The sequence below is a fragment of the Corvus cornix genome, chromosome 28 (genome assembly GCF_000738735.6).
Source record: "Corvus cornix cornix isolate S_Up_H32 chromosome 28, ASM73873v5, whole genome shotgun sequence".
Lineage (NCBI taxonomy): Eukaryota > Metazoa > Chordata > Aves > Passeriformes > Corvidae > Corvus > Corvus cornix.
Genome location: NC_046356.1, coordinates 2,448,091 through 2,470,460, shown reverse-complemented (window position 1 = coordinate 2,470,460; position 22,370 = coordinate 2,448,091). Strand labels below are relative to the sequence as shown.

General features: G+C 45.4%; 3 protein-coding genes across 15 annotated transcripts in view; 1 reads left to right on the top strand and 2 right to left on the bottom strand.

The window, feature by feature from the left end:
- CPAMD8 (C3 and PZP like alpha-2-macroglobulin domain containing 8) overlaps positions 1–6,043 on the bottom strand; it is a 54,629-nt gene extending 48,586 nt beyond the window's left edge. The window contains 7 exon segments of the mRNA XM_039566106.1: positions 490–507; positions 985–1,037; positions 1,159–1,324; positions 2,255–2,277; positions 3,521–3,672; positions 5,850–5,866; positions 5,868–6,043. Coding sequence (XP_039422040.1) covers positions 490–507; positions 985–1,037; positions 1,159–1,324; positions 2,255–2,277; positions 3,521–3,672; positions 5,850–5,866; positions 5,868–5,936 — 498 coding nt within the window. The 5' untranslated portion in view covers positions 5,937–6,043.
- Positions 6,044–8,177: 2,134 nt separating this feature from the next.
- On the bottom strand, positions 8,178–19,885 carry HAUS8 (HAUS augmin like complex subunit 8). 2 transcript variants are annotated; one of them, XR_005603733.1, is made up of 11 exons: positions 19,714–19,885; positions 19,474–19,577; positions 19,151–19,247; positions 18,179–18,292; positions 17,632–17,720; positions 16,937–17,008; positions 16,280–16,438; positions 15,551–15,692; positions 14,373–14,514; positions 13,259–13,627; positions 8,178–12,294 (listed from the first exon to the last, which is right to left on the bottom strand). XR_005603733.1 is itself a non-coding variant. In XM_020583384.2 (10 exons), the coding sequence occupies exons 1-10, from the start codon at positions 19,772–19,774 to the stop codon at positions 13,507–13,509; spliced, it is 1,101 nt and encodes a 366-aa protein (XP_020438973.2). In that variant the 5' UTR covers positions 19,775–19,885; the 3' UTR covers positions 12,949–13,506. The 2 variants fall into 2 exon arrangements, 1 of the variants encoding a protein (XP_020438973.2); XM_020583384.2 differs by lacking the exon at positions 8,178–12,294 and having other exon boundaries at positions 12,949–13,627.
- Positions 19,886–20,973: 1,088 nt separating this feature from the next.
- The window catches only part of MYO9B (myosin IXB), a 41,743-nt gene continuing 40,346 nt past the window's right edge, over positions 20,974–22,370 (top strand). For 11 of the 12 annotated variants that reach the window (XM_039566096.1, XM_039566094.1, XM_039566091.1 and 8 more), the window contains exon 1: positions 20,974–21,062. The gene's annotated coding sequence lies outside the window, so the exon portion shown is untranslated. The remainder of the gene's footprint in view (positions 21,063–22,370) is intronic. The other variant, XM_039566090.1, reaches the window with a different exon arrangement.

The following is a 22,370-nucleotide window of genomic DNA, read 5'->3' as shown; positions in this document are numbered from 1 at the left end:
AAAAAAAAAAAAAAAGGAAAAAATGAGACTAAACACAGAAGGAACCTCTCATTCACCTCGTAAGGAGGAAGGCAGGAGCACCCTTCCCTTGCCATGAATTTCTACTGTCCACTATCCCAAGGTTTGGGTGCAGAGATGAGGGTGACCCTGCTCTATCAGCCCAGCAGATGAAGGATAGGAGTGGCTGGGCATCGAAAAGAAGGGAGAGGGAGTGGGGCTGCCACAGTTATAAGTCTCAGTGAATCAAGCCAATTCTTCTCAGGCTGAAAAATGTGAATGGATTTCTGAACCTGAAGTAGAAAACAGGGATGTTTGCTGGTGACAATAAAAAAATCAAGACACAAAGACCAGTTAAAGACACAGGGATAGAGATAATTGCACAGGTTAGGGGTGGGAATGGCCATAATGGGCTGGAAAAACACAAATTTGTTCCTTTAAAGGCTACACAACCTTCAAACCTCTACAGGACATGGGCACACAGATACTCACCACCACATAAGCTTCAATCTGGAAGAAAAAAGAAAAATAAAAGGCTTTATGAAACAACTTTTCTGCTTTTTGTGATGAACTGTTGAGTCAATATAAGCAAGGTGTGAGACCCAAAGTGCCAGAGTTTAAAGCTCTCTTCTTTGCTAAGAGTAACCTGAGAAATGCACATTTAATTCAGACACCTAACTGGAAAAAATAATAATTTACATATCTGTGCACTACCTAAATAAAGTGCAAGTCTCTGAAAAATTCTTGTCTCTGCTCTGGCAGAGCTGCCTCCTACTTGCCAGCACTGCAGAAGTTTGTATTCTCCTCCAGTAGGAATGTGACCAAGTGAAAAAAAGCTAAGTTACAAATAAAACAAGCTGTCACAAGCTATGCCTAAATAGGTTAAAAATCCAGTTCTATTTCTGCATAAATGTACATTTGAATAAAATGCAGGCTACCAAGTATTCCATCATATTTCACAGTGTGAAAGGAAACAGTTTTCTTTACCCTGTCGTTGACCGGCCTCAGGTCAGAAGTCACCATAAAGAGATTTATCAACACTAAAAAAGGAAAAGAGGGAATTTATTAGTCACCACAGCTGAGACTGAACAGAAGAGCTCATCCTTAAGCTACCCTTGAAAGCAGCCCTAGCAACTGGCAAATTGTCCAAGGTCACTCTACCTTTCTGCTTGGGTTTGTAGATAGGTTTGTCAGTCTGGATGAACACTGAGGAGCCCTTGCTGTCAATGGTGACTGTGGTGTAGTTGTGGAAAATGTAACCTTCCTCTGCCAGGTGCCTGTTGCCCCAAACTTTCAGATGTGCTTGTCCACGAAGCCCTGAAGGCACCTAGAAAACAGACCAGGAGGTGAAGAAGACACTGAAAAACCTTTGAGCTTTTGGGGAATATAATTGACATTGAAGTGGGCAAGAAGAGCCACCTGCTGTGTTTTGGTGTTAATCTGTGTTAGTAGTGAAAAGAAAATGAAGAACATACTAGATTTTCTACAATATATAAACTTCAAAGGAGGTAAATTCATGTTGAAACCATGGCAGGAAATCCTCTTCTGCCCTTTCTCTCTCAAGCAAAGTGATGGTTGATCCATGATCTACATGTGCAGCTTCCAGTACAGAGGGTGTGTTACATGGGGAAATCAACCCACAGCTCTGCCAACAGAGGGAAAAACCCCAACAACCAACACAAAAAAGTCCCCAAAGCAAAAAGTGCATGCATGTGCATATTCAACCAGTTGCTCAGAGAAGTAGGAATTTAAAATTATATCAGGTTAAAAACGACAAAGTAAAAAATCTGATAACACAATTCCAGGCCCAGATCACAACTGAATATTTTGTTCCACCATCCACCTTTGACATCCCAAGGATGACAAGCCCAATGAAGTCCTAAGTTAAGAAAGCCAACACTTTTAAGGGCTTGTTCTTCTAGTCCAGCTCCATTCTGCCCACATTTGAAGTCATAACCCCACTTCACTCACACAGCATTCTGTACTGCCATTCTTATCAAATAACCCCAACCTGGAACTTTACGTTGAGCCACGAGCCACTGATTTTCTTCAGTGGTGTAAGCGCCTGGCAGGTGAGCTGCGATGGGTTGAGTTTTGTTGTTTTCACTCTCCACTCTTCCTCTGGTGAAGGCTGTGTCCTCCTCAGTGTGTGCCCCAGAATGTGACATTTATTTGTGCCAGAGAGCCATGCTTGATGTGGCTGAGGGAAAGTCCCTTATACTTTCACCAGAAACATCTTAAAATAATTGACACTCACCTTCAGTTTAATTGTTCCTTTATCTAAAATATGAGAGAGAGAGAGAAAGAGTTATTCTCAAGGTAAGGCACTAAGATTTTAGACATTTGCAGTTGAGTGAAAGAAGACCCCACAGCCCAGAGCTGCTCCCTGCAGTATCCCTTTGTTATGATTCCACCTGAAGTAATTTTCCTGCTCTGTGTAAAACAATCTGCATGGTGAGCAAGCCAGACCCAGCAGAGTTCTCCAAAACAAACCTGGTTCACATTTATTTACAATTTTTGCCCAAGGTAAACTGCAAAGTGCTCTGTGATTGAAGAGCACCCCCAAGGCTGAGGTTTCAGCACAGGGCAGCCTGTGCCTACAGAAGTGTTTTGCTGTAAAAAGGACCTGGCCTCTTTTGGGACTTAGACAATTCTCAAAACAAACACTCCTAGGATCTGTTTTGATTTCTGGATACAGCCATACCTTGGAGTTCTCTTGAGCATGTGCTGTCCACATGTGTAAGCATCACTCCCTTTGAATGGCTTTGCAATTGTCAGCCCATTTCAAAGACAACAAGGGGAGGACACAACCAGAGACAAACTGTTTCAAGAAAGGGAATGGCTTTCATAGACCTCCTCTTTTTAACACACAGAAGGGTTAAAACTGGAGAATTAAAGAGCCTGATTGCCTTGTCTACACTACAGCTTCCACCACTACTGACAGTGGTACAGCAGGGCTGCTGGACTTCACTTTCACCTCTGTAAATTCCCTCAGTATTAAGCTGGACATAATCAAAACACATCTTTACTCACAGGACAGAGGTATCTGGCTTGGATTTTAAAGGCTTATCCAACTACACAAACATTACCACCTCTCTCAGCAACACTCAGTCCTGAAGATGGGGAGATTCCCAGCACTCATTTTGGAGAGAAGAAATTGATGATGATGTAGATCTTATATTTTTCTTCAAAAAAAGCTTCTATCTTACTCCTTATACAGTCCCCCACTGATAAATATTCAGGGACCAAAAGGAAGTATATTCACTAGAAAACTTAAGAGTATTAATTATCAAGGGTCTCTGTATGTCTTGGTGTTCCAAAGTTATCAGCCTTACATGTTTGAGATCACACACATCAAAACCACATTAGCACAATCGACTGAGAGGGTGCAGCAGCAGCAAATCAATTAAATATTACTTTGATTCCATTATCACCTAAAGCAATTCTTTAGGAGATATCAACGTGCTCCCACAGCACCTCAACTCGTAAATCAGTTCTCAAGTTCAGAACTACAGGAGCTCACCCAGGACTGTTCCGTGGCTCCGTGACACAGTCTCTCCTTTGACCACCAGCTGGATCTGCACAGTTGTCTCCTTGACAGAGTTGAAGATGGTCACACTTATGGCTTCCTCCACCCCAGAGCGGAAAACAGAAGGTGCTGCAATCAAATAACCCCTGAGGAGCACAATTGGAAGTGGTCAGTTGAGACACAGCAACGAGAGCGTTACCTTCATTTGTGAGCCCCTTTTTGTGTGGCAAAAGGAAAAGAACAAACTTCTCTGTGACATATTTGCCCTTGTATGGTCACATTTGTGGCCACCAGCAGTCTAAGCCTGTATCTAATATGTATAAATGTATAAATGAACAAACAGAGCCTAAGTGCCTAACAAATCCTTAGGATTTAAATAAAACAGTAATGTCTGTGTTTATTGCATCTATGTAATAAATACATTCATTTATTTGTTATAGGTAACAAACTAAACATACTACCAGCTAACCATAAAAGAGCTGAAGTTTGTGAAGGAATAAGGAGGTACCTGAACCTCCTTAGAGCTTTGTAGCCAATGCTTTCTTTGAAACAACTTAGATATTTTTGACTCAATCATATGGCTCCGTTTTCATAGTTCAGCTTCATATAGAAGAAGAGAAGGGACTCAGAGCTGATTTTTGGAGCTTTCTAAACGTCAGACTCAATGCATGTAACACACCTGAACTTCCAGTCTATACAGAAGCAGCCCAGAAACTGCAGCTACAGAACTGGGCTGGAATTCCCAGCTCTACTACCACATTCTTGTTCAAACAATTAGATCCTGCCAGTTTACAAAAGGCATTATTTTAGAAGGCACACAGAGAGCTTTAAAGCCACCCAAAACGACCTCCCGTAGATGCTGCAATGCGAGAGTTTCTGAATGGAATCTGCACCACTCCTCTGTGAATGGCACCGTGCCATGAACTTGTCAGCTAAAAGCATTGCAGGCTCTGAGCTCTTTGATGCATTGGGCTGGAAGCAACACATTTATATTCTCTTCATGACACACCTTTCTGGGGTTTTATCTCCTACCCCAAAGGACTTTTTTTAACACGCGGCAATTCCTCAGATGCCTTTTCAAGCCAAATTTCTCAGCCCATGCCTTTCTACAGCCCCATGAGCCAGGTTGCTTTAGTCCATGATTAATTATCACTTTGGGATGAGGATGATGGTGTTTTACAGCCCCCAAGTAATCTTTTATCAAATTCCAAGCCCATGTTTCTCTCTCAGCAGGCCTCATTACCATGGAGATCCTATTACCCCCAAAGGAAGTTCAGAATTCTGTGGCATTCGAGTTAAATTGCACAGGGTACTTGCAGATTCAAAACCTTATGGCTGCCAGGTTTGCAAATTCATCAGAATGGTAATAAATAACAATAAAAAGTTACTACCGAGCCTGCAAATCCTTGGTAAGAGAGAGAGCTGAACTAGCTGCAGAGGGAGAAAGAGTACCAGCTGCATTCAGGGTGAAATGATCAGATTTAAACTGTCATAAGCCCAGCACTGCGGTGCCATATGTGAAGCACATGTACTCATATTGTTCTGAATTGCTGAAACTCTTTCTGAAGTATCAGTCCCTTGATGCAACTATTTAAAATCACTTAATAAGTGGCATTTGAAAATTAAATATTTCACTTGGCAACCAAAGAGTTAACCTGACAGGGACTGGACAGATCCTTTAAGCACACTTAACTAACAGTTCTGTCAGGTTACACCAAAACTTGGCAGGACGTGAAATATTTTCTAGTAAGCAAGTGAAAATAAGTTCTCCATGGCACTCAGTTAATGCAGCTATTCACGATGCTGACGGGCTATAATAAGCCAGGGATAAAGAACAAAGCAAACCTTACTCAAAATTAACCTAAACACACTGGAAAAGAGCTGCGGATTCAATTTCTAAAAGTCAGAGAACTTTCCCTGCACTTTCTCCCCGGCTGATGTTCCCCACAAAAAAAATCTTCACACGCCGCTCGGGAGCGCCCAGCGCTACCTTCAACCACCCCCAGCACCGCAGCAGCCGGATTCCTTAAATAATTGTTTGCAGATAAAAGCTCCGCAGCCGCTCTCCGGAACGGCTGGAGGCAGGTATCGCATGGGAGCTTTCTTCTCTCGTCCCCTTTTCCCCGCGCTCCGCACTTTCGCACCGGCGGCCGCTGCCGGGGACGCGCCGCGCTCGATCCGCGACCCCTCCGGGGCGCTCCGCGGGCTTTGTTCCGCGGCTGCTGCAGCCCCCCCGGAGCCCTGGCGAGCAGAGCCGCTTCTCCTCCCGCCGCCCTGCCCTGGGATGCTGCCGCGGGGACCCCAGGCTGGCCCCGGTACTTACTGGCGCTGGCGGGGCTGGGGCAGCGCTCAGGCTGCCGAGGGCGAGCAGCAGCAGCGCCCAGGCGCGGCGGGGCTCGCAGCGGGACATGGTGCCGCGGAGCCCGGGCCACGGCGCTCTGCGCGGGCAGCAGGAGCCTTTTGTTCCCGGCGAGCGCAGCCCGAGGCTCCGCCGCCCCGCGCCCGGGCTCGGCTCCCCGGTGCCTCTGGCCGCCGCCCCCGCCGCGTCCCCGCCCCCGGGCCGCCCCCTCCTGGCCCCGGTGCCCGCTCGCCTCCGGCCCCGGCTCTTTGTCTGCGGCTCCCCGCCCGCTCCTGACAGCGCGCACCGGGGAGGGAGGGGAGGGGAGAGGAGGGGAGGGGAGGGGGCCGCGCCCCGCCCCGCCCGCCTCCCCGCCCGGCTCAGGTGAGCTCAGCCCGGCCCCGCCGGGCCCCGGCCGCTCCTCACCTCAGCCCGCCCCTGGCAGCACCGCCCGCCCGGCTCTGCTCGCCTTGCCCCGGGCTGCTGAGGCATCGGCGCCGCTGCTGCCGAGCCCAAAGAGCCCCGGGAGAGCTGCCCGAGCTCCTCGCCTTCCTCCTGAGCCCCACAGATGGGAGAGCTGTGAAAGCCAAGGTCCCATGAAACAGGACCGGGGCACGGCACCCCTGGCACCGTCCAGTCCCGGTAACTGAGCCTCTGTGCGCTCAGGGACTCCACGGAGCGCTGCCCAGGAACTGCTTTCCAAGCCAAAACCCAGTGCCAGCACTGATGCTCCTCCATCCTCCTCATACCCTAGGCCCTAATCTATCCATCTCCATCCCTCTGTCCCGCGGTTCCAGGGGCTTGGGACAGGAGAGGGAGCTCTCACTGCACCAGTCTGAGGAAGAGCTGTAGCCTGAGAGTAGAGCTCACTCAAACCGGGAAAAGCAAACCCAAGGCAAGAGCCGAGAGTCGAGGTTACAGAACAAATGCCATCTCCCACTGCATAGAGATATCGAGGAACGATTCCTCTGATCCCCGCCGGAGAGAACCCAGGCGCACCAGGATCCCAGACGTGCTGCAGAGTGGAATTCTTGCCCCAGCAATAAATGAAAACCCCCAGTGTAGGTAGTTTGAAGCATTTCGCCCCCCCCCCCCCCCCCCCAATACACCTGGCTTACACACACAAATAGTACTTAGATTTTTATCGTGTGTAAACTTACACTCATTTTAATATGTCTTCTCTTAAACATAAAGTCACTAACTCAGCAGCTTTTTTATAAATTCAGATTATCCTTAGTAATGGATAACACTGCAAGATGTGGCTACATTTTCCTACTTAAATCTAACCCAAACCAGCATTGTCTTATTTTTGTGGAGAGGCAGAACAAATCTAGAAAAAGAACAAACACTTTTTGACAAATTAGACAAGATTAGACTCTAGAACGACAGCAGTCACTTCCCAAGGAAATGATGAGCTAGGAACTATGAGAAGGAACTTACTTGAAAGTACGTTAAAGTGGAATGGTTTAGGTTTTGTTTGTTTGTTTGGGGTTTTTTTTGAGACAAACTGAAACAGGCAAAGAAAAATCCGGTAACTCCAAATTATTTTCCAGCTTCTTTATATTCTCATCTACAAACACAGAACCGTGTGTGCCTCAGTGTTCCCCTGTCTGCCCCAGCCATACTGATGCCAGCCTCTCCCCAGGGTGACACTTCAGGGATGCTGGGATCCTTTGATTAAAGATTAAAGAAGGCAAAATGAAAATGAAGCACCTTTGCTGTTCCCATGGCATGGCAGAGATTGGGTATGTTTGGGCTGAAACAGCATAATGCTTTCAAAAATATTAATTAATTACCTCCACACTTACTCCATAGCTTTCTAAAGCAAACCACAAAGGGTTCATTACAGACTCGTGCTTGAGATCTATGGGGAATGTACCAAAAAAAATCACAGAATGCCACTAAACACCCATCCTGTCAACCACAGGAAAAAGCTTTGAAAAATTCTGGGCGAGGGCTTCGAAGAAGCAAAAGGATTCAGCAATGAATTGATGAATGCAGCAAAGTGTAGCTCTAAAACGGAGCTCCATCATCTTCAGAATAACACACAAATGTGTGTTTCTGCATTTCATAAAGCACAGACAGAAATCACCCTTATGTGGAGTGTAGCCCTTTTGAATTGCTCACTCTTCTAAAGGAGAGATTTCTCCTAAATTGAAGATTTTCCATTTGATATTTACTACAAGAAATCTCAGGCAATTAGAGCCTCTGAAGACTGCAAACCATCTTCTAATTATAAAGGTATGTGCAAGCCTGTAAATAAGGCTGGAATCAACTCAGTCTGAAAAAAAAAAAAAAAGGAGGCTTTAGATATAATTTCAAACTATTTACTTACTGAAATGGAATTTTCTGTTCTTGCCAAAATGAATCCCATTCAGTGTGATGCAACAGGTGTTGGAATTCCAGCAGCCGCCTGCAACCCACATCTGGTAATGGTTAGGAGTTAAAAGGAAGTTCTGTAAGAACTGCTCATGTATAAAAACTATTCATCAGTCAGATCTATGGGCCATATTCACCCACCCGCTTGCACTGTGCATAGTTTGGATTTTTATTTTGTTTACAGAAAACGTAATTCTGCTCCTCATAAAGTCTTAGGAATCTCAGGCACTTGAGAGCATGTGGGGGATTGGTGTTGGCCATGCTGGTGGCAGAAAGGTGAGGGAGGGACAGGGGTTTAGAGAACAAGGTGCGAATACATCTGTATTGGTTCTGACCAGATCTAATTGACATCCTGATCGCTTGTATGGCCTCATCATTACTCTGCAGGAGAAGGAATCCTCTCCCATGTCCCAACTACCTCATAAATAAGCTGTGTGCAATGTGAAAATTATCAGACAGCTATGTGTCAAACAAAAAATAATAATTCTCAAGTACTCCTGCTCTCAGCTGGGAATCTTTTTGCTTTTTCCCCCCACCTCAATTGCAAAACTGAAATCAGGAGGACAACTCACAGGAAACAAGTGGTAGGACCATGCCATCAAGAATTAGCTCTTGCTAACTGCCTCAGCATGAGTGGTGTCACTAACTTGTCACTCAATTGATCAGATCCAAAGGTATAAGAGGTAATTCTCACTTATTTAAAGATTCGAATATGTGTAAATTGTGCACATAAAAGGTACTGTACTAAACCCAAGGCTATTAATCATTTAGTTTTGTGTTAAGTCCCGTACACCCTAGATTTCAGTAGAAGGTGCGTGAAAAAAAAGTCATCAATTTCCAGAATAATTTCTCCCCCCTTCCCAATGGAAAAACATTCACCTCAATCATTACACACCACCAGACAAGAACAAGGCCTTAGTTAATTTTTACAGCATGATATTCATGGTAAAAAAGCCACACCTATTCTTTAACTCTGAGTTTTGTTCCCCCTTCGTGTTTCTGTGACAGCCAAACAGAGATAGCAAAAGCAGAAACTGGTAACTGCAAAACAAGTGTCCCAGGCTTTGCTACACTCCTGCAACTCACCCAGGAAAATGGTTTAACAGAGACTACATCAGTCCAGACAGAGTGGCAGAAACCAGACTGATCCTGCCCCCAGGAATACAAACATCTCTAGAAAAAATTATAAGGAAAGGATAATTAAAGAGCACTTTTCAAATAAGACTGTAATCTAAGTAGCATATAACAGGATAATGATATTGAGAACATAATTATTAAATAGTTCTGTCAAAAATGGTTATTATTCATCTACAGAACAGGAGAGTCTGATCTTTCACAGTAAGAGAACATTTTAATTCCTGACAAAAGTGACTGAAATAGTACTAGGAAAGCATTCAAATGAAGGATTTTGAATTATTTAGAAGGAAGAGTCCTGTGCTTATCAGAAGGGGCTGCCATTCAGACATTTAGTCAGAAATAACTTCCCAGTTCTCTTCTCAGCTCCTACATGACTGGTGAAATATAGTTTGTGCAGTCTGACTGAACAGTAGACCCACCTCCCATATGCAAGAGATGTTAAACAAAGGAATTAAGTTTTTATATCCTACAGGCCATCTCCAAACATACATTGTCTGTATAATTTTAAAAATTAGTTACATCTGAAGGGGCAACCGTAACAAAGAAAATTTAAGATCTTGAATTTGCAGGAAACTCAGTTCTTGCATATACATTATCACAGAATTATTTTAAAAGAAACTGGTCAGAGGCATTTGGTCAGAGGCCATTCTGCAAACCTTGTGCTTGCTTTACAGACCACACACAAATGCAGCGGAAGAAACAACCTAAAATAATTTCTGTGAGTTGAACAGGAATGCTCACATAATCACTGGAAATGCTCTTAATTGGTGTGGCTCAGTGGTGCATTTCAGAGCTGTTAGATCTTCTGCCGCTCTGGAACTCTTTTCATGTCCTGGCAATCCCAGCCCAGCCAGCAGTTTGTTTATCATATTCAGTATGAATTTCCGGATCTCCAACAAAGTGGTATTTACTCCGAGGCAGGGAAGACTGCAGTAATCCAATAAGTTCTCATTAGCCTAAAATGCAGAAACATCTGCTGGGGTCATGAGCTGCTTTGCTGGCTGTTGATGAGCACAGACTCAGCTCCATTTGCAGCTCTTGTGAACAAAGAATTGGGGGGTTTGGGGTGTGGTGAGGGGGACAAACGAGCCTCGGTGATTTCCAGGGCTGCAGCCCCACCCCAGGGCACCCCGGGCAGGAGGGATCCTGCCTTACCTTGACCCCGGAGAGCCCCCATCGCAGGGAGCACAGGAATTACAGCAAAAAATGCCTTGACTCAGCCCTCCTGAGCTGGTGGTCAGGGTCTGGCAGCAGCAGAGGCACTGAGGAGAATGTGGTCGCAGCTTCCCCAGACACACCAGCACCAGGCAGGGCAAGCTGCAGGGCAAACCCAGCTTAAAAGCTTTGCCAATCTCTTTTTAAACAACCAAGAATTTTGCAGGGGACAAATACTTCATTTCTGGGCTCCCCCTTCCTCCCAGGCTCTCACCCACCTGGCTCATTTCAGAATTGCTTTCAATTTTCAGAGGGAAGAAAAAAAAATCCCTTCCCCCAAAAAAGCACCTTAACACACATGAATGTTAACAATTGGTCAAGAACTTCTGGCCTAAAAAATGAATAAATAGGTTATAAGTTCTGCACACGTGCAGACAAAACACAACTAAATCTACATTGATACAAGTTACAGCAGAGAGAGCATTATTAGTTCTACAGGGGGAAAAAGACACATAACCTGAATAAAAAGAGCCCTTGATTTGTTTAGGATTCCAACCGATTTAGAGCACGTGACACTGTCAGAAAATAAGTGGAAAATACAAAATAACTGGTGTCACATCTGTTTAGTTCCTGCTCCAGTGATTCTGCAGTTCTTTGTTGTTGTTGTTTGTACAGTGTTAAATGACAGCAGCAAATTCTGTGGCTATTTCAAGGTGGAGGAGCCTAAAACACTTCTGCAAAGAGCCAAAACTGGACCACTTAGAAAGAACATTCATGAAAATCAAGAAGGAAGTGCCTCAGTTCAAACTAAAAACCCTTTCCTAGAGAGGCCAAGCTGCTTTAACTAACACTTGTTGTACCATTTATACAGAGAATTACACAAGTGTTCAGTTTAAAGAAAAGAATGGCCAGAATGCTGAAATTAATGCCTCTGATTCTTCTGAAACAATGAATGCACATCCCCGGGCACAGAATTGTTCTGTAGCAGCAGTTTGGCTTCAGCCCCAGGACTCCCCTTTGCCTTGTGGGAGGATAACGAGTGCAGCGAGTGCCGCCTGCAGCAGCAGGGCTGAACTACTGCCCCCGAAAGATTTACAGCCTTTAATTGTGCTCACAGCAAGCACCTCCCCAGGGGGAGAACCAGCAGCATTCCACTGCTTTTAAGAGGGAAAATCTGCATTGCTGGCTGTTGCTTAAGTAACGTTTGGGTGTAGGTATACACATCCAATAGTATCTCAAAGGTAAAAAGTCACTTGACTGAAAAGAAAGGGTTTAATTTAAAAGTATTTCTTGAAAGAAAAATACTTTTTCAGACCATCAGTGATGTGCACCATTAAGAAATCCTAGGAAAGGCATTCTGATATGCCTGTGCAGAGAGAGACATTATTATCAATTATAATATTGATTTCAATTTCATCCCTCCCCTCTCATATTTAAGATGACCCTTCCCAACAACTTTCAGTCTCAGAATTGACACACTGATCATAAAGAGGTTAAAGGTGTGAAGACATGGAGCCCAGCAATAATCCAAACCCAACAACACCAGTTTCATCATATTGGAGCCTTTCTACCCCCATCTCCATCCACCGAAACTAACCAGCCCACACATTCACAGCCAAGCTGACTTTGCTGGGCAAAGCTCCCCATCCAGTGGCCAAATTCATGGATGCAGCTCATGCTCCTGGCCCCAGAGCTCGATCCGGCACCTATTGATGTGCTGAATTGCAGCCACACAGGTGAACTACCAGGTGCAGATCATCTGTGAAGAAAAAGAAATAACAGATGGATATCCTAAAAGAACACTGGTTGACAGAGAAGCTGCTGCCAAAAAAAAATGACACTGACACTGTATGCAAGGAGGGTCTGAACAGCTTGTTTATGGGTGTGGCACATCTACTGATGCAGTTACTTAATTTACTCTTAATTTTTAACAAAAGGAGACAAGAATCTAGTTAGACCCCCGGTAGTACCAGGAAGAAAGCCTGAGCAGCACCTGAAGGAGTGCAACGATTACTCCAGGTATCCTAGGAGCAGGCCAAAAAGCCTTATAGACACAGCTTAAGCTAGAAACATGAAAAACCACCAGAGAATGAGGTTCCACAGTTTAAATACAGGTTACAGCACATCTTCCAGAGAAAAATGCATTCCATGTACAAAAAGGAAATTATGAAGAACCATGCCAGATGTGGCTTGTATGTTCATAGCACAGCACACTCAGTAATAAGGTTTGTGGTTTCTTTCCACATGTCCAATCCTTTGGCTTCAGCACTTGGGGTGCTCATAGCTGACCACCTGGACCACTTTGTGTGTAGTCCATCACTGGCCTGTGTAGTATTAGCCCTAAGTGAGCCCAGATGGAAACAAAAGCTGCTGTAGGATATCAGTGAACATATTAAAACTTGAAGGCTACCGATAGAGCAGTGGAAAACAGTCTTTATTATTAAAAAGAATAAAGTCCTTAAAGAGGAGTCAGGTTTATACAAAAGCATTTATGATTTCAATAATTTATTTACAAGGCAATTAGGCAACCAGTTTACAAATCTTCTCACTTATTAAAAGTGACCAGGCACCTTCCAAGCAAGTACTTTGTACCCACACAGCACATCCAGAAATATGGGACCATTCAGAGTTCCTGCAGAGGTTGTCCAGTGAGCAACCAAAGCTCAGGCTGAACATTAACACACAGGTCAGATTTGCCAGGAATAGCACTTTTTATCATTTACCTTTCAGTACTGTCAAGGCAGAAAGTGATGGAAAATCTGTCAGAGAAATCCACGTTAAAAGAGAGCGGTGATGTCTCCCCTGTGGGACAGCCTGCAGAACAATCCTGCAATTTCTGTATCAGTGAGCACCCCTGCTGCTGGCTTCACTGAAAATCTGGGCAAGTTGTGTGTCCACACAAGAAGTAAAAGGATAAAAAGTCTGCTGGCATTGAGTTAGTAGCTACGCAGTAGTAAAACAATGCACAAACTTAGTCGAAATACCAGCGTTTCACAACATCTACTCCATGATTCTCTTCACACACGTATTGGTTATGCAGAGAAACTTCTTTACAGGCTTCAAACGACAGATTCTGCACATCTGTGAAGCTCCTGGAACACATGAAGCTAAATCAGCGACTCTGAAGGACAGTAAGTCCGATTCAGCCCAAAGACTTCATGCCTGGACATTTGCATCTTTCTCCTACTATGGCCCCACCAGAAGAAAAAAAATGTAAAATGCGAATTTTCTTCTCAAAAGCAAGAATTGGGAGGAGAGATGGGGCAGTTTGCAGGAAGGGGAGATGAGTGGCTTAATGGTCTAATGATCTTCAGACTAACTCTAATCTCTTCTGGGGCAATGAAGGAAGGAAAGGACATTAGTCATGCTTTATCTCTTCCTCATCCTCCAGTGATGCTTTGTATTTGTTGTCACAATAGTTGAGGAGAAAACCCTTCTCTGTGCTCCTTGTACCTTCTCAAGGATGATACATTTGCAGGGTTGTTACCTAAGACAGTTTCCAGTTCACTATTCTGCCTCCTGGGTTTCTCCACTCCTACATGTCTGCACTTACCAAGTCTATTCTTGCTCACTGAAATTCTCAGCTGAAGTGTCAGAGAATGGCACACTGAAGTGGCTCACTTGGAGTGCAAAACCAATCCCAAACATGCTACTTTGACTGTAGGCAGGGCAGGGACAGAAACACAGACGACTGCTACAAAGAGAATTACACTTGGTGCTACCAAACCCTCAGTTAATCCTCCTACAGACTGTGTTCTGGATATATTCTGGCAAGGTCTACAGATTTTCCTCTGAACATTTAATCAACAAGTCTTTTCACCCCATTGTTGTGATTACCTTTGAAGCCCTTTATTCATTTGCTGAGACACTTCTTTAAGCTCTTGCAGTGCACTAAGTGCTTTTGCACTATCTTCTGAGTGGTTTGGCATTACTTCTGTCAGAAGCTCCTGTGTGATCGTTAATTGCTTTCCCAGTTCATCTGGAAGATGAGATGTTAAAGGTATTATTAAAAATGCAGTGGGCACCAGTTAACACAAGATATTAACAGCTGGAGTAACCCAGAGACAGGAGAACTAAATGGCAAAAAACTGCTGTTCAGCTTTCACAAAAACACTGTGAAACTGTGAAAGCCAAATTATTTTTCACTATTGTGATTAGCACCAGCAACAGGCTACTAAAATTGCTAATCAAGCTCTTATTTAGAGTATTCAAAGATTTTTAAAACAAATGTAAGAGAAAAAAAACACGTTTTAGACACCTAAAATTCCCCGGCCAGTTTCACGTATTGCTGTTGGCATGTACCCCCCTATGAAATTTATTCAGTCATTTCCTTCAACAATCACAAACAAAAAAATGGAGCTATTCCTTTCTAGTCTTCTTACAAGAATTCTAAGTTCTTCAATAAACTTTTTACATTTGTCTTAAAGTGCAAGACTATTGTAAATGGTTTAAGAACCTTGTTTTTTGTGCACCAGCAGTTTAAAAGGGTAGCTTTTTGTTCAGACTTCAATACAAAATGCATGTACTGATTTATTAAACATTCTCTGATTCAAGACAGCACACAACAATATTTAAGCTCCAGTTCTGCAAGAAACATGAGCAAGAAGTCTACCCAGGAGACTCTGTCCCTCAAACACAGAAGCAAGAAGAGATCACAGCATTCCTGCAACTTGTTTACACAGCAGGAACAAGAGAAGAAAAGGAATGCCATGAATACAGTTAAAATATACAGAAACCTGATAAAGAAGGTGTATATGAAGACTGAGCTAACTCAGAAAGTTAATTTCTTCTCTGCTGCAAGATAAAAAACCATGTAGTTAAGTGGTTAAACAGAGATAAGAATTACACATAACACAACATGTGACTATTGCTGTAGCCCAATGTCCACACAAACTTAGAGCACACAAAGCTCCTCCAGCGGCCAAGGAGAGATGTAGCAATAACAGTGTGAGAAGCTTTTTTAGCATAAACCCCACTATATCTGAAAGCAAATCTGATAAATCAAATTTTCATACCAAGGTAGGTTTGCTTATCTCCTTCTATGTGAATGTTCTTTATGGGTAATTCATGTCTCGTAGCATCCAGGGAAGCTGCAAAGCTTTTATATTGCTCTTTAAACTGTTCACAGACAGCAACAAGGGGAGACAGCACTTCTATCTGAAAGAGACACACACGAAACCAACACTTCTCCAAAAGCACATCTTTTGTAATTGCACACCTGGCTCACTACAGAAAAATACATTCATTAATTATTCATTAGAAACCTGTCTTCTTACAACTAGGCCAGAACTACTTGTGGCTAACACATACAAACAAGACAAATAAACATCAGAAGATGTTCATTTCTCATTAAGGGGTGGCATCTCAGCTCTAACCGTAACTGGAATTGCCTAAGTGCAGGATGTTCACGTGGTTTTGGGTACTTTCATCTCCTGTGCATCACCCAGACCCTGCCCTGGCAGCCACTGCAATCTCTGCCCTTGCCCAAGAGCTCCAGCTTCTCCTTCCTGCCTGTCCACGAGGGACAACAGTGACAAAGGCACCGGCTCAGGTACTGCAGAGCATTACAGGTCTCAACAGGAAGGAGATACTCGTTTTCTTTAAGATGCATAAAATTGTACCCCTGCAAGCCACAGAAGCAGAGAAATTTCCTCTGGATAAAGGACTACTTCATAAATGAGTTTGTGTAAGAGAAGTATCAGAAGTATTTGTATCAGAGAAGCATAAATCCTACTAAAACTTACCTGTTTGTCTAATGTTTCATTGAGCTGCTGCTCTCTCTCCTCGAGCAGAATTTCACGTTTCAGCTCCCAGAGCTTCTCCTGTTGTCTCTGCTTTTCTTCACACAACATTAGCAAGTTTTTTTCTGCTTTTTCCTCCATTTCAGCAACTTTTTTTTCTGCCTATTACATCCCAAAAATATTCACAATTAAAGCAATGCTACATCCAAGCAATTAACATATTCTGAATAAAGAAATGCAAGCCTCAGACCAGGCCAAAGAGTTTTAATTAATGAACAGGAGACCTCACACAGTAAGCACAGAACATCAGAGTTGAAGACCCCTTCAAGACTCTTGCCCCACCCCTGCTCCGTTTTGTAAAGGAAAATACACACAGCACTGAGGGAACAAAGTCACTGCTACAACCTTGAACTCCAGACAGACTCACAGTTTTCCCAAAACTTCTACATCCCCCTAATTCCTAAGAACCAGCAGTAGCTTAATAAACTGGCACTGAATTCACTCTAAGAGCTTTCATAGCAAGTCTTATGATTTTAGAAATCATAAACATATACAGTCACAAAAACTTTAACTCTTACAGGTCAGGAAGCGTTCAAGAAATTAAACAATGCCTCAATATCAAGTTCTATCTGAAACACCAAATACTTGACTAACTCTCACCCTTATTCTTAGGTAAGTTAAAAGCAGTGTCTCAGATTCCAGCTCTTCTATCGGATCCCAAAAATCAGTTTCCTTCAGAAAAGAAAAGAATTTTTTTAGTGATCAAATTAAAAATTCCTTTTTCAGTGATCAAATTAATTACCAAATAAATTACCAACAGTCCAATTTGTGCCTGGAAGCAACACCAACAACAGGCAGCTTGATGAGACAAGTTTGTGGGTTTAAACACTCATATTAATTAAAAAAATCTCCTTGTTCCACCACCTTTTATAACATTTTCAGCAGACTTTCATAATTCTGGTTAAGAATTTGAAGTTTCAGTGCTACACTGAATGAGATCCTTAAATAAGGAACTTTGTATTAGATTGAACCAGTGTTAGTTCTCAGAACAAAAATGCCAGGAAATACTTAAAGACAACATGATACAATTAAAGAGTATGGGCAGGAATGCAAGAAGAATTCACCTGAGGAGATGTAATAATTGGAACAGATTCTTTACCACAAGAAATGGAAGGAAAGCTCTGGTCAGTGTCCAGATATCTGATAAACACACCAAACATTGCCAGCAGTAGAACTGACTTCTGCAGGGAGGCTTTAGATCATCCCAGGACCTTAGTTGTAACTCGGGTTGAAGAGAAACAGAAAATCTTTGTTTCAAAATAAATATCCTTACCAGTGAAAGCAGTGAGACTCACCTCATCAGTCCCTTCGGTTATTTTCTGTGTCTCTGAATCTCCTTCTGAAGCAGATTCTGAATGAGAACTCTTCTTGGGGTCAGTTTTACCTGTATCACAACAAGAAAGTTAGTGTGCTCTTCTGTCAAGGTCTATAGACCATCAGGTTCTTTAAAGGCACAGATAATTTCAAAATTATTGTGTATCAGTAAAGAAGATCTGAGCTCTATTTCTGGCTCTAATATACTCATGAGCAGGTGTGGATCACATGAGCATTAGCTTTAAGTGACAAACAGGCGTGATCCACTTTTCAGAAGGGCTGACACCCGCCTGTTATAGGAACAAAGACTCAAGAGTACTTTATTCTTTACTTTTTGACTATAAACAAAACCAGAGCACCCAAAAGATACTAAAATCAAGAGGTTAATTTAAACTCCAAAGGTCTTAGTACCTCTGCTTAAAACCCTTTTGTGAATATACAAAAATACAACAATTTCTTATCCCCAGGTTTCAGCACATGTATTAAAAGTAAAAAAACCCCAGAAATTGAGTATGAATGGAAATTTACCATTAATAGCAGAAATATCAAGGTCGGGTAGCTTCATTTTTCCTTCATCTAATAAAGTGGACTGCAAGTAACCCTTCTCAAAACCACTTTGATTTAATGAGCTATGGTCAACACCTGTAGAAAGAAGCTATTATCAGACTAAAAGAATTAGAACAGGTTCAGAACAAGTTTACAATTCCAAGCTGTAGAGGCCCAGGGAAGCTGATTTGGTTGCATCTCCCCACTGACACCACACTATGACCTGAGGAATGCTTGTTAGGCCTCGGCATTGAAAAACTGCACCTGGACAAGGGCCCCTTGAGCTCATCAGAAACACTCTCTGCTCCCAGGAATGTCTAATGAGCACTTGTTTTCTAAGGAACAGCATTAAAAACTTATTTTTCTTGAACCTCCAAAGAAAGTTACCAACTGGAATTGCAGCCAGAATGGAAAATTATTATGACTAAAGCCCACTCTCTGATGACCCCATAAACAGCAGTTCAAAGTGAGACCCTTTGAAGAGGTCCCAATTCACAGAAAACAATGGGAATAATTTGTCTCAAACACCAATAACTGGATGTCTGTGGAGACAACCAAGGACTGTCACTAATACCAGACAGGAATTGTTGGTAATAACAAAAGAAATAAAAATGGGCGGTTTTGCAGACAGAGATTTTCAGTCACTCGCACTTGGTTTAACAGAAAGATTAAATTTAAAAAGGCGGAGTAATGGTGAGGACATAGGAAAAGAACAGTTCAAAACCTTGTGCAGAAGGCAGGAAAGATGTTAATTTTAGACAACCCAATCACTCAATTCCAGATCCAGGACCAGGTTTCTCTTAGTCCCACATCAAGTTTCTTAATTTCCTTTGCATACAAATAATAACTATCAGTGATGCAAGTAATACAAAATATCAGTATCTTAGAGTTGTTAAGAGTTTCATAGGCTGGAAATACAAAAGAATAGCTTTCAAACACACTGGTAAAACCTACCAGCAGAAGTTTTGTGTTTCTGAGAAACAACCGATCTTGCTTCAGTTCTAGAAGACTGCAGAGAAGCATTTGATGAAGAGGAACTTGATGAAGCATCCTGGCAATAAAGAAACAGCTAAGACAGAACATAATCAGCAATTTATCTTACCTCCAACTTAATTGCTGACAATAAACAACTAAATACCAGGGCATCTTGGTGCTCTGCAAGTCACCGAGTACAGTCCCAAGCTCCTACCTAGTAACACACCACAACTCCCTCATAACCCCAGCAGACTCGGCTTTCCCCCAGGTCTCGCTGCCACACGTCCAAGCCGATCTCACACCTTTTCTGCCTTTCGCTGAGCGACGCCTGAGCTCGGCAGTCCTGGCGCCTTCTTGCTGTCTTTCTTACCGAACTGCAGGTAGCGAGACTGCACGATTCTCCCTCCTGAAAGAGCGGCAAAGAGAGCTCAGCCGGGCCCACCGCGGTGCTTCCCGCCTCAGGTCGGATCCCCACCTCGGCCTAAGTAGCCAGGCCGGGCTCCCGCCTCAGGCAGAGCGGGTTCGCCCTCACCCCACGCTACCTTTCCGCTTAGTTTTAGGCGCTCCTTCGCCTGCCAGCGTGTCGCTGCCCTCGGAGGACATCGTGCCAAGGCAGCGGCGGGCGGGCGAGGGGGCCGGGCGGGGGTCGCTCGCCCTCAGCCCCGAGCCGCCTCAGCCGCCATCGCGTTTGAATCACGGCGGATGCGCGCGCCGCCAGGGGGGAGCCGTGAGGGGTGGCAGCGCGCCCCCTGGCGGCGCGGAGGAATGGAACGAGCCCCGGCCCAGGGACTCAACCCCGCGGGGGCCGCGCTGCCTTTCAAATAAAGCGATAAAGGAGAGTCTGGCAACTCCCGCAGCACGGCTGGCCCTAAAAGTGCTTCTTGCCTCAGGCCTTTGGTGGGAGGTAGCTTCAGCTAGTGAAGTCTGTTCTGGGCTCCTCAGTACAAGGAAGACAAGGAGCTACTGGAGAGGATCCAGCGGACGCCACAAAGATGATGAGGAGTCGGGGAGCATCTCAGATGAGGAGAGAATGTGGGAGCTGAGCCTGGTTAGTCCAGAGAAGAGAAGGCTGAGAGAGCATCCCATCAATGCATATAAATATCTCCAAGGCGGGTGCAAAGAGGATGGTGCCACTGCTCAGTCATGCCCAGTGACAGGACGAGGAGTAATGGGCACAAACTGAAACACAAGACAAACACCTCAACATGAGGAAGAACTTTACGTTGAGGGTGGCTGAGCACTGGAACAGCTGCCCAGAGAGGTTGTGGAGTCTCCCTCTCTGGAGACATCGCAAACCCATCTCGGCGCGTTCCCGTGTCACCTGCTCCGGGCGACCCCGCTTTGGCAGGGAGGTTGAACTGGGTGATCTCCACAGGTCCTATCCTACCCAAACAATTCTGTGATTCTGTGAACCCAGGCACGCCAGCCTGTAATCTCGGGAGGCTCTGTATTGCCCCAGCTCTGGCAGACCGAGCACGAGCCACCTCACCACCCCCGCACCGGGAGCTCTCACAGCGGCGGGCGGCGAGCTCCCGGCCCAGCACGGCCCCGCGGTTCTTTGGTTTTGACAAGAATCCACCCCCGTGCCTCAGACAGACAGCACCTGGGCTGCCGCCGCCCAGCTGCGCCGGAGCCGCGGCGGGGGCGAGCAGCGGGCTCGGGGCTCGAACCCGGGTTCCCTCGAGCACCGCCCGCCACACCCCCTCATTCCCCCCAGTCCGTGGGCGCTGCTCCGCGCCCCCGCCCCGACCCTGCCGCGGGACGGCGCATGCGCGAGGCCTGTGGCAGCGCTGAATGCGGCGCGCCCCGGCCCCCCCCCCACCCGGAAGTGGCGCGCGCGGGGCCTGTGGCGGTGGCCGGGCCGGGCGGCCGCGCTTCGACACCGGCGCAGGTAACGGGCCCCGCGTTCCTCTTCCCCCTGCTCCACATCCTTCCCAAGCTCCCCTGCCTCCTGCTCCTTCCCTATGGATACCCAGCGCTGTGGTGGCGGTGCCTCGCAGGACTGGGTCTCGCACCGAGCGCTGTGGGGCGGCCGGGGCAGTTCTGAGGGGGCGTGTGGGGGTCGGCCCTGAGAGGATCTGTGAGAGTCGGGCGCCTCGGGGCAGACCTGAGGGAGCGTGTGAGGGTCGGCTCTGAGGAGGTTTCTGGGGTCAGTATCCGGCCGGGGCAGCCGCGGGGCTCCGCCGCCGCCCTCAGGAGCTCGGGGCCGGAGCGGTTCCCCGGGACGCCCTCAGGAGCTCGGGGCCGGAGCGGTTCCCCGGGACGCCCTCAGGAGCTCGGGGCCGGAGCGGTTCCCCGGGAAGCCCTCAGGAGCTCGGGGCCAGGGGCTGTGCCCGGCGCGGGGCAGATGCGGTGCTGGTGACTGACTTTGTGTCAGCTGTGCCCAAGGAGCTAGAGGTGCCCAGGGGAAGGGAAGTATCTGACGCCCGGCTGTGCCTCCCATCTCTCAGGCAGAGCCTGCCCGCTGAGCAGGGCACAGTGTTACTTCTGTCTCCTGTTTCTTCCATCTCCCGCTTGTGATCTTTCAGCCACACAGTGTTCTGCTTTTTCGTGTGATGTCTCTGACTCTCGGTATGAATAGTCTGTAATCTTTCAGACGAGTATCTAATGATCTTTCAAAAAATTTGTTAAAACTCTCAGGGTTCTTTTGTTTCTTTGTGTTATTTTTGGGCATCTCTTGACAGTTGCTGCTGCTGTGCTGAGGTCGTGCTTTATCGTGATTACTGTCGTTGTCCAATTGAGTCATGCCTCTGTGTGTATGCCGATAGTGCTCTGTCTTTTTGGCAAGCTTGGTTTTGCAATCTCTGGGAAGTAAAACTTTTGCAAGCTAGGAACATCCTTTGTTACATGTTTCTAGACTAAAAGTATCAGACTACTGTCTTGACTCCTGGCTTTCGTGGCCATAGGGTTGATACAGGTATGTGCGATCCTAGTGGAAGATGAATTCCCAGTATCATTTTAGCTTTGTTTTCTATTAGTCCGTAAGTGTTTTGGCAAAATTCTTACCCAGCTTTATTTGCAATTCGTGTTTGTGAAAAGCGAGAAGCACTTTGGATGCAAATGAGCCCAGCATTCTTTGATTTCACCTTCTGGAAATGGGTTGCAGTGGAGCAAAGGGCTGGAAATGATCTCAAGCTCCTGGCAGATGCAATTAGCCTTTCAAAGATGTCATCAGCATCCTCCCACGGTACTCCTAGAG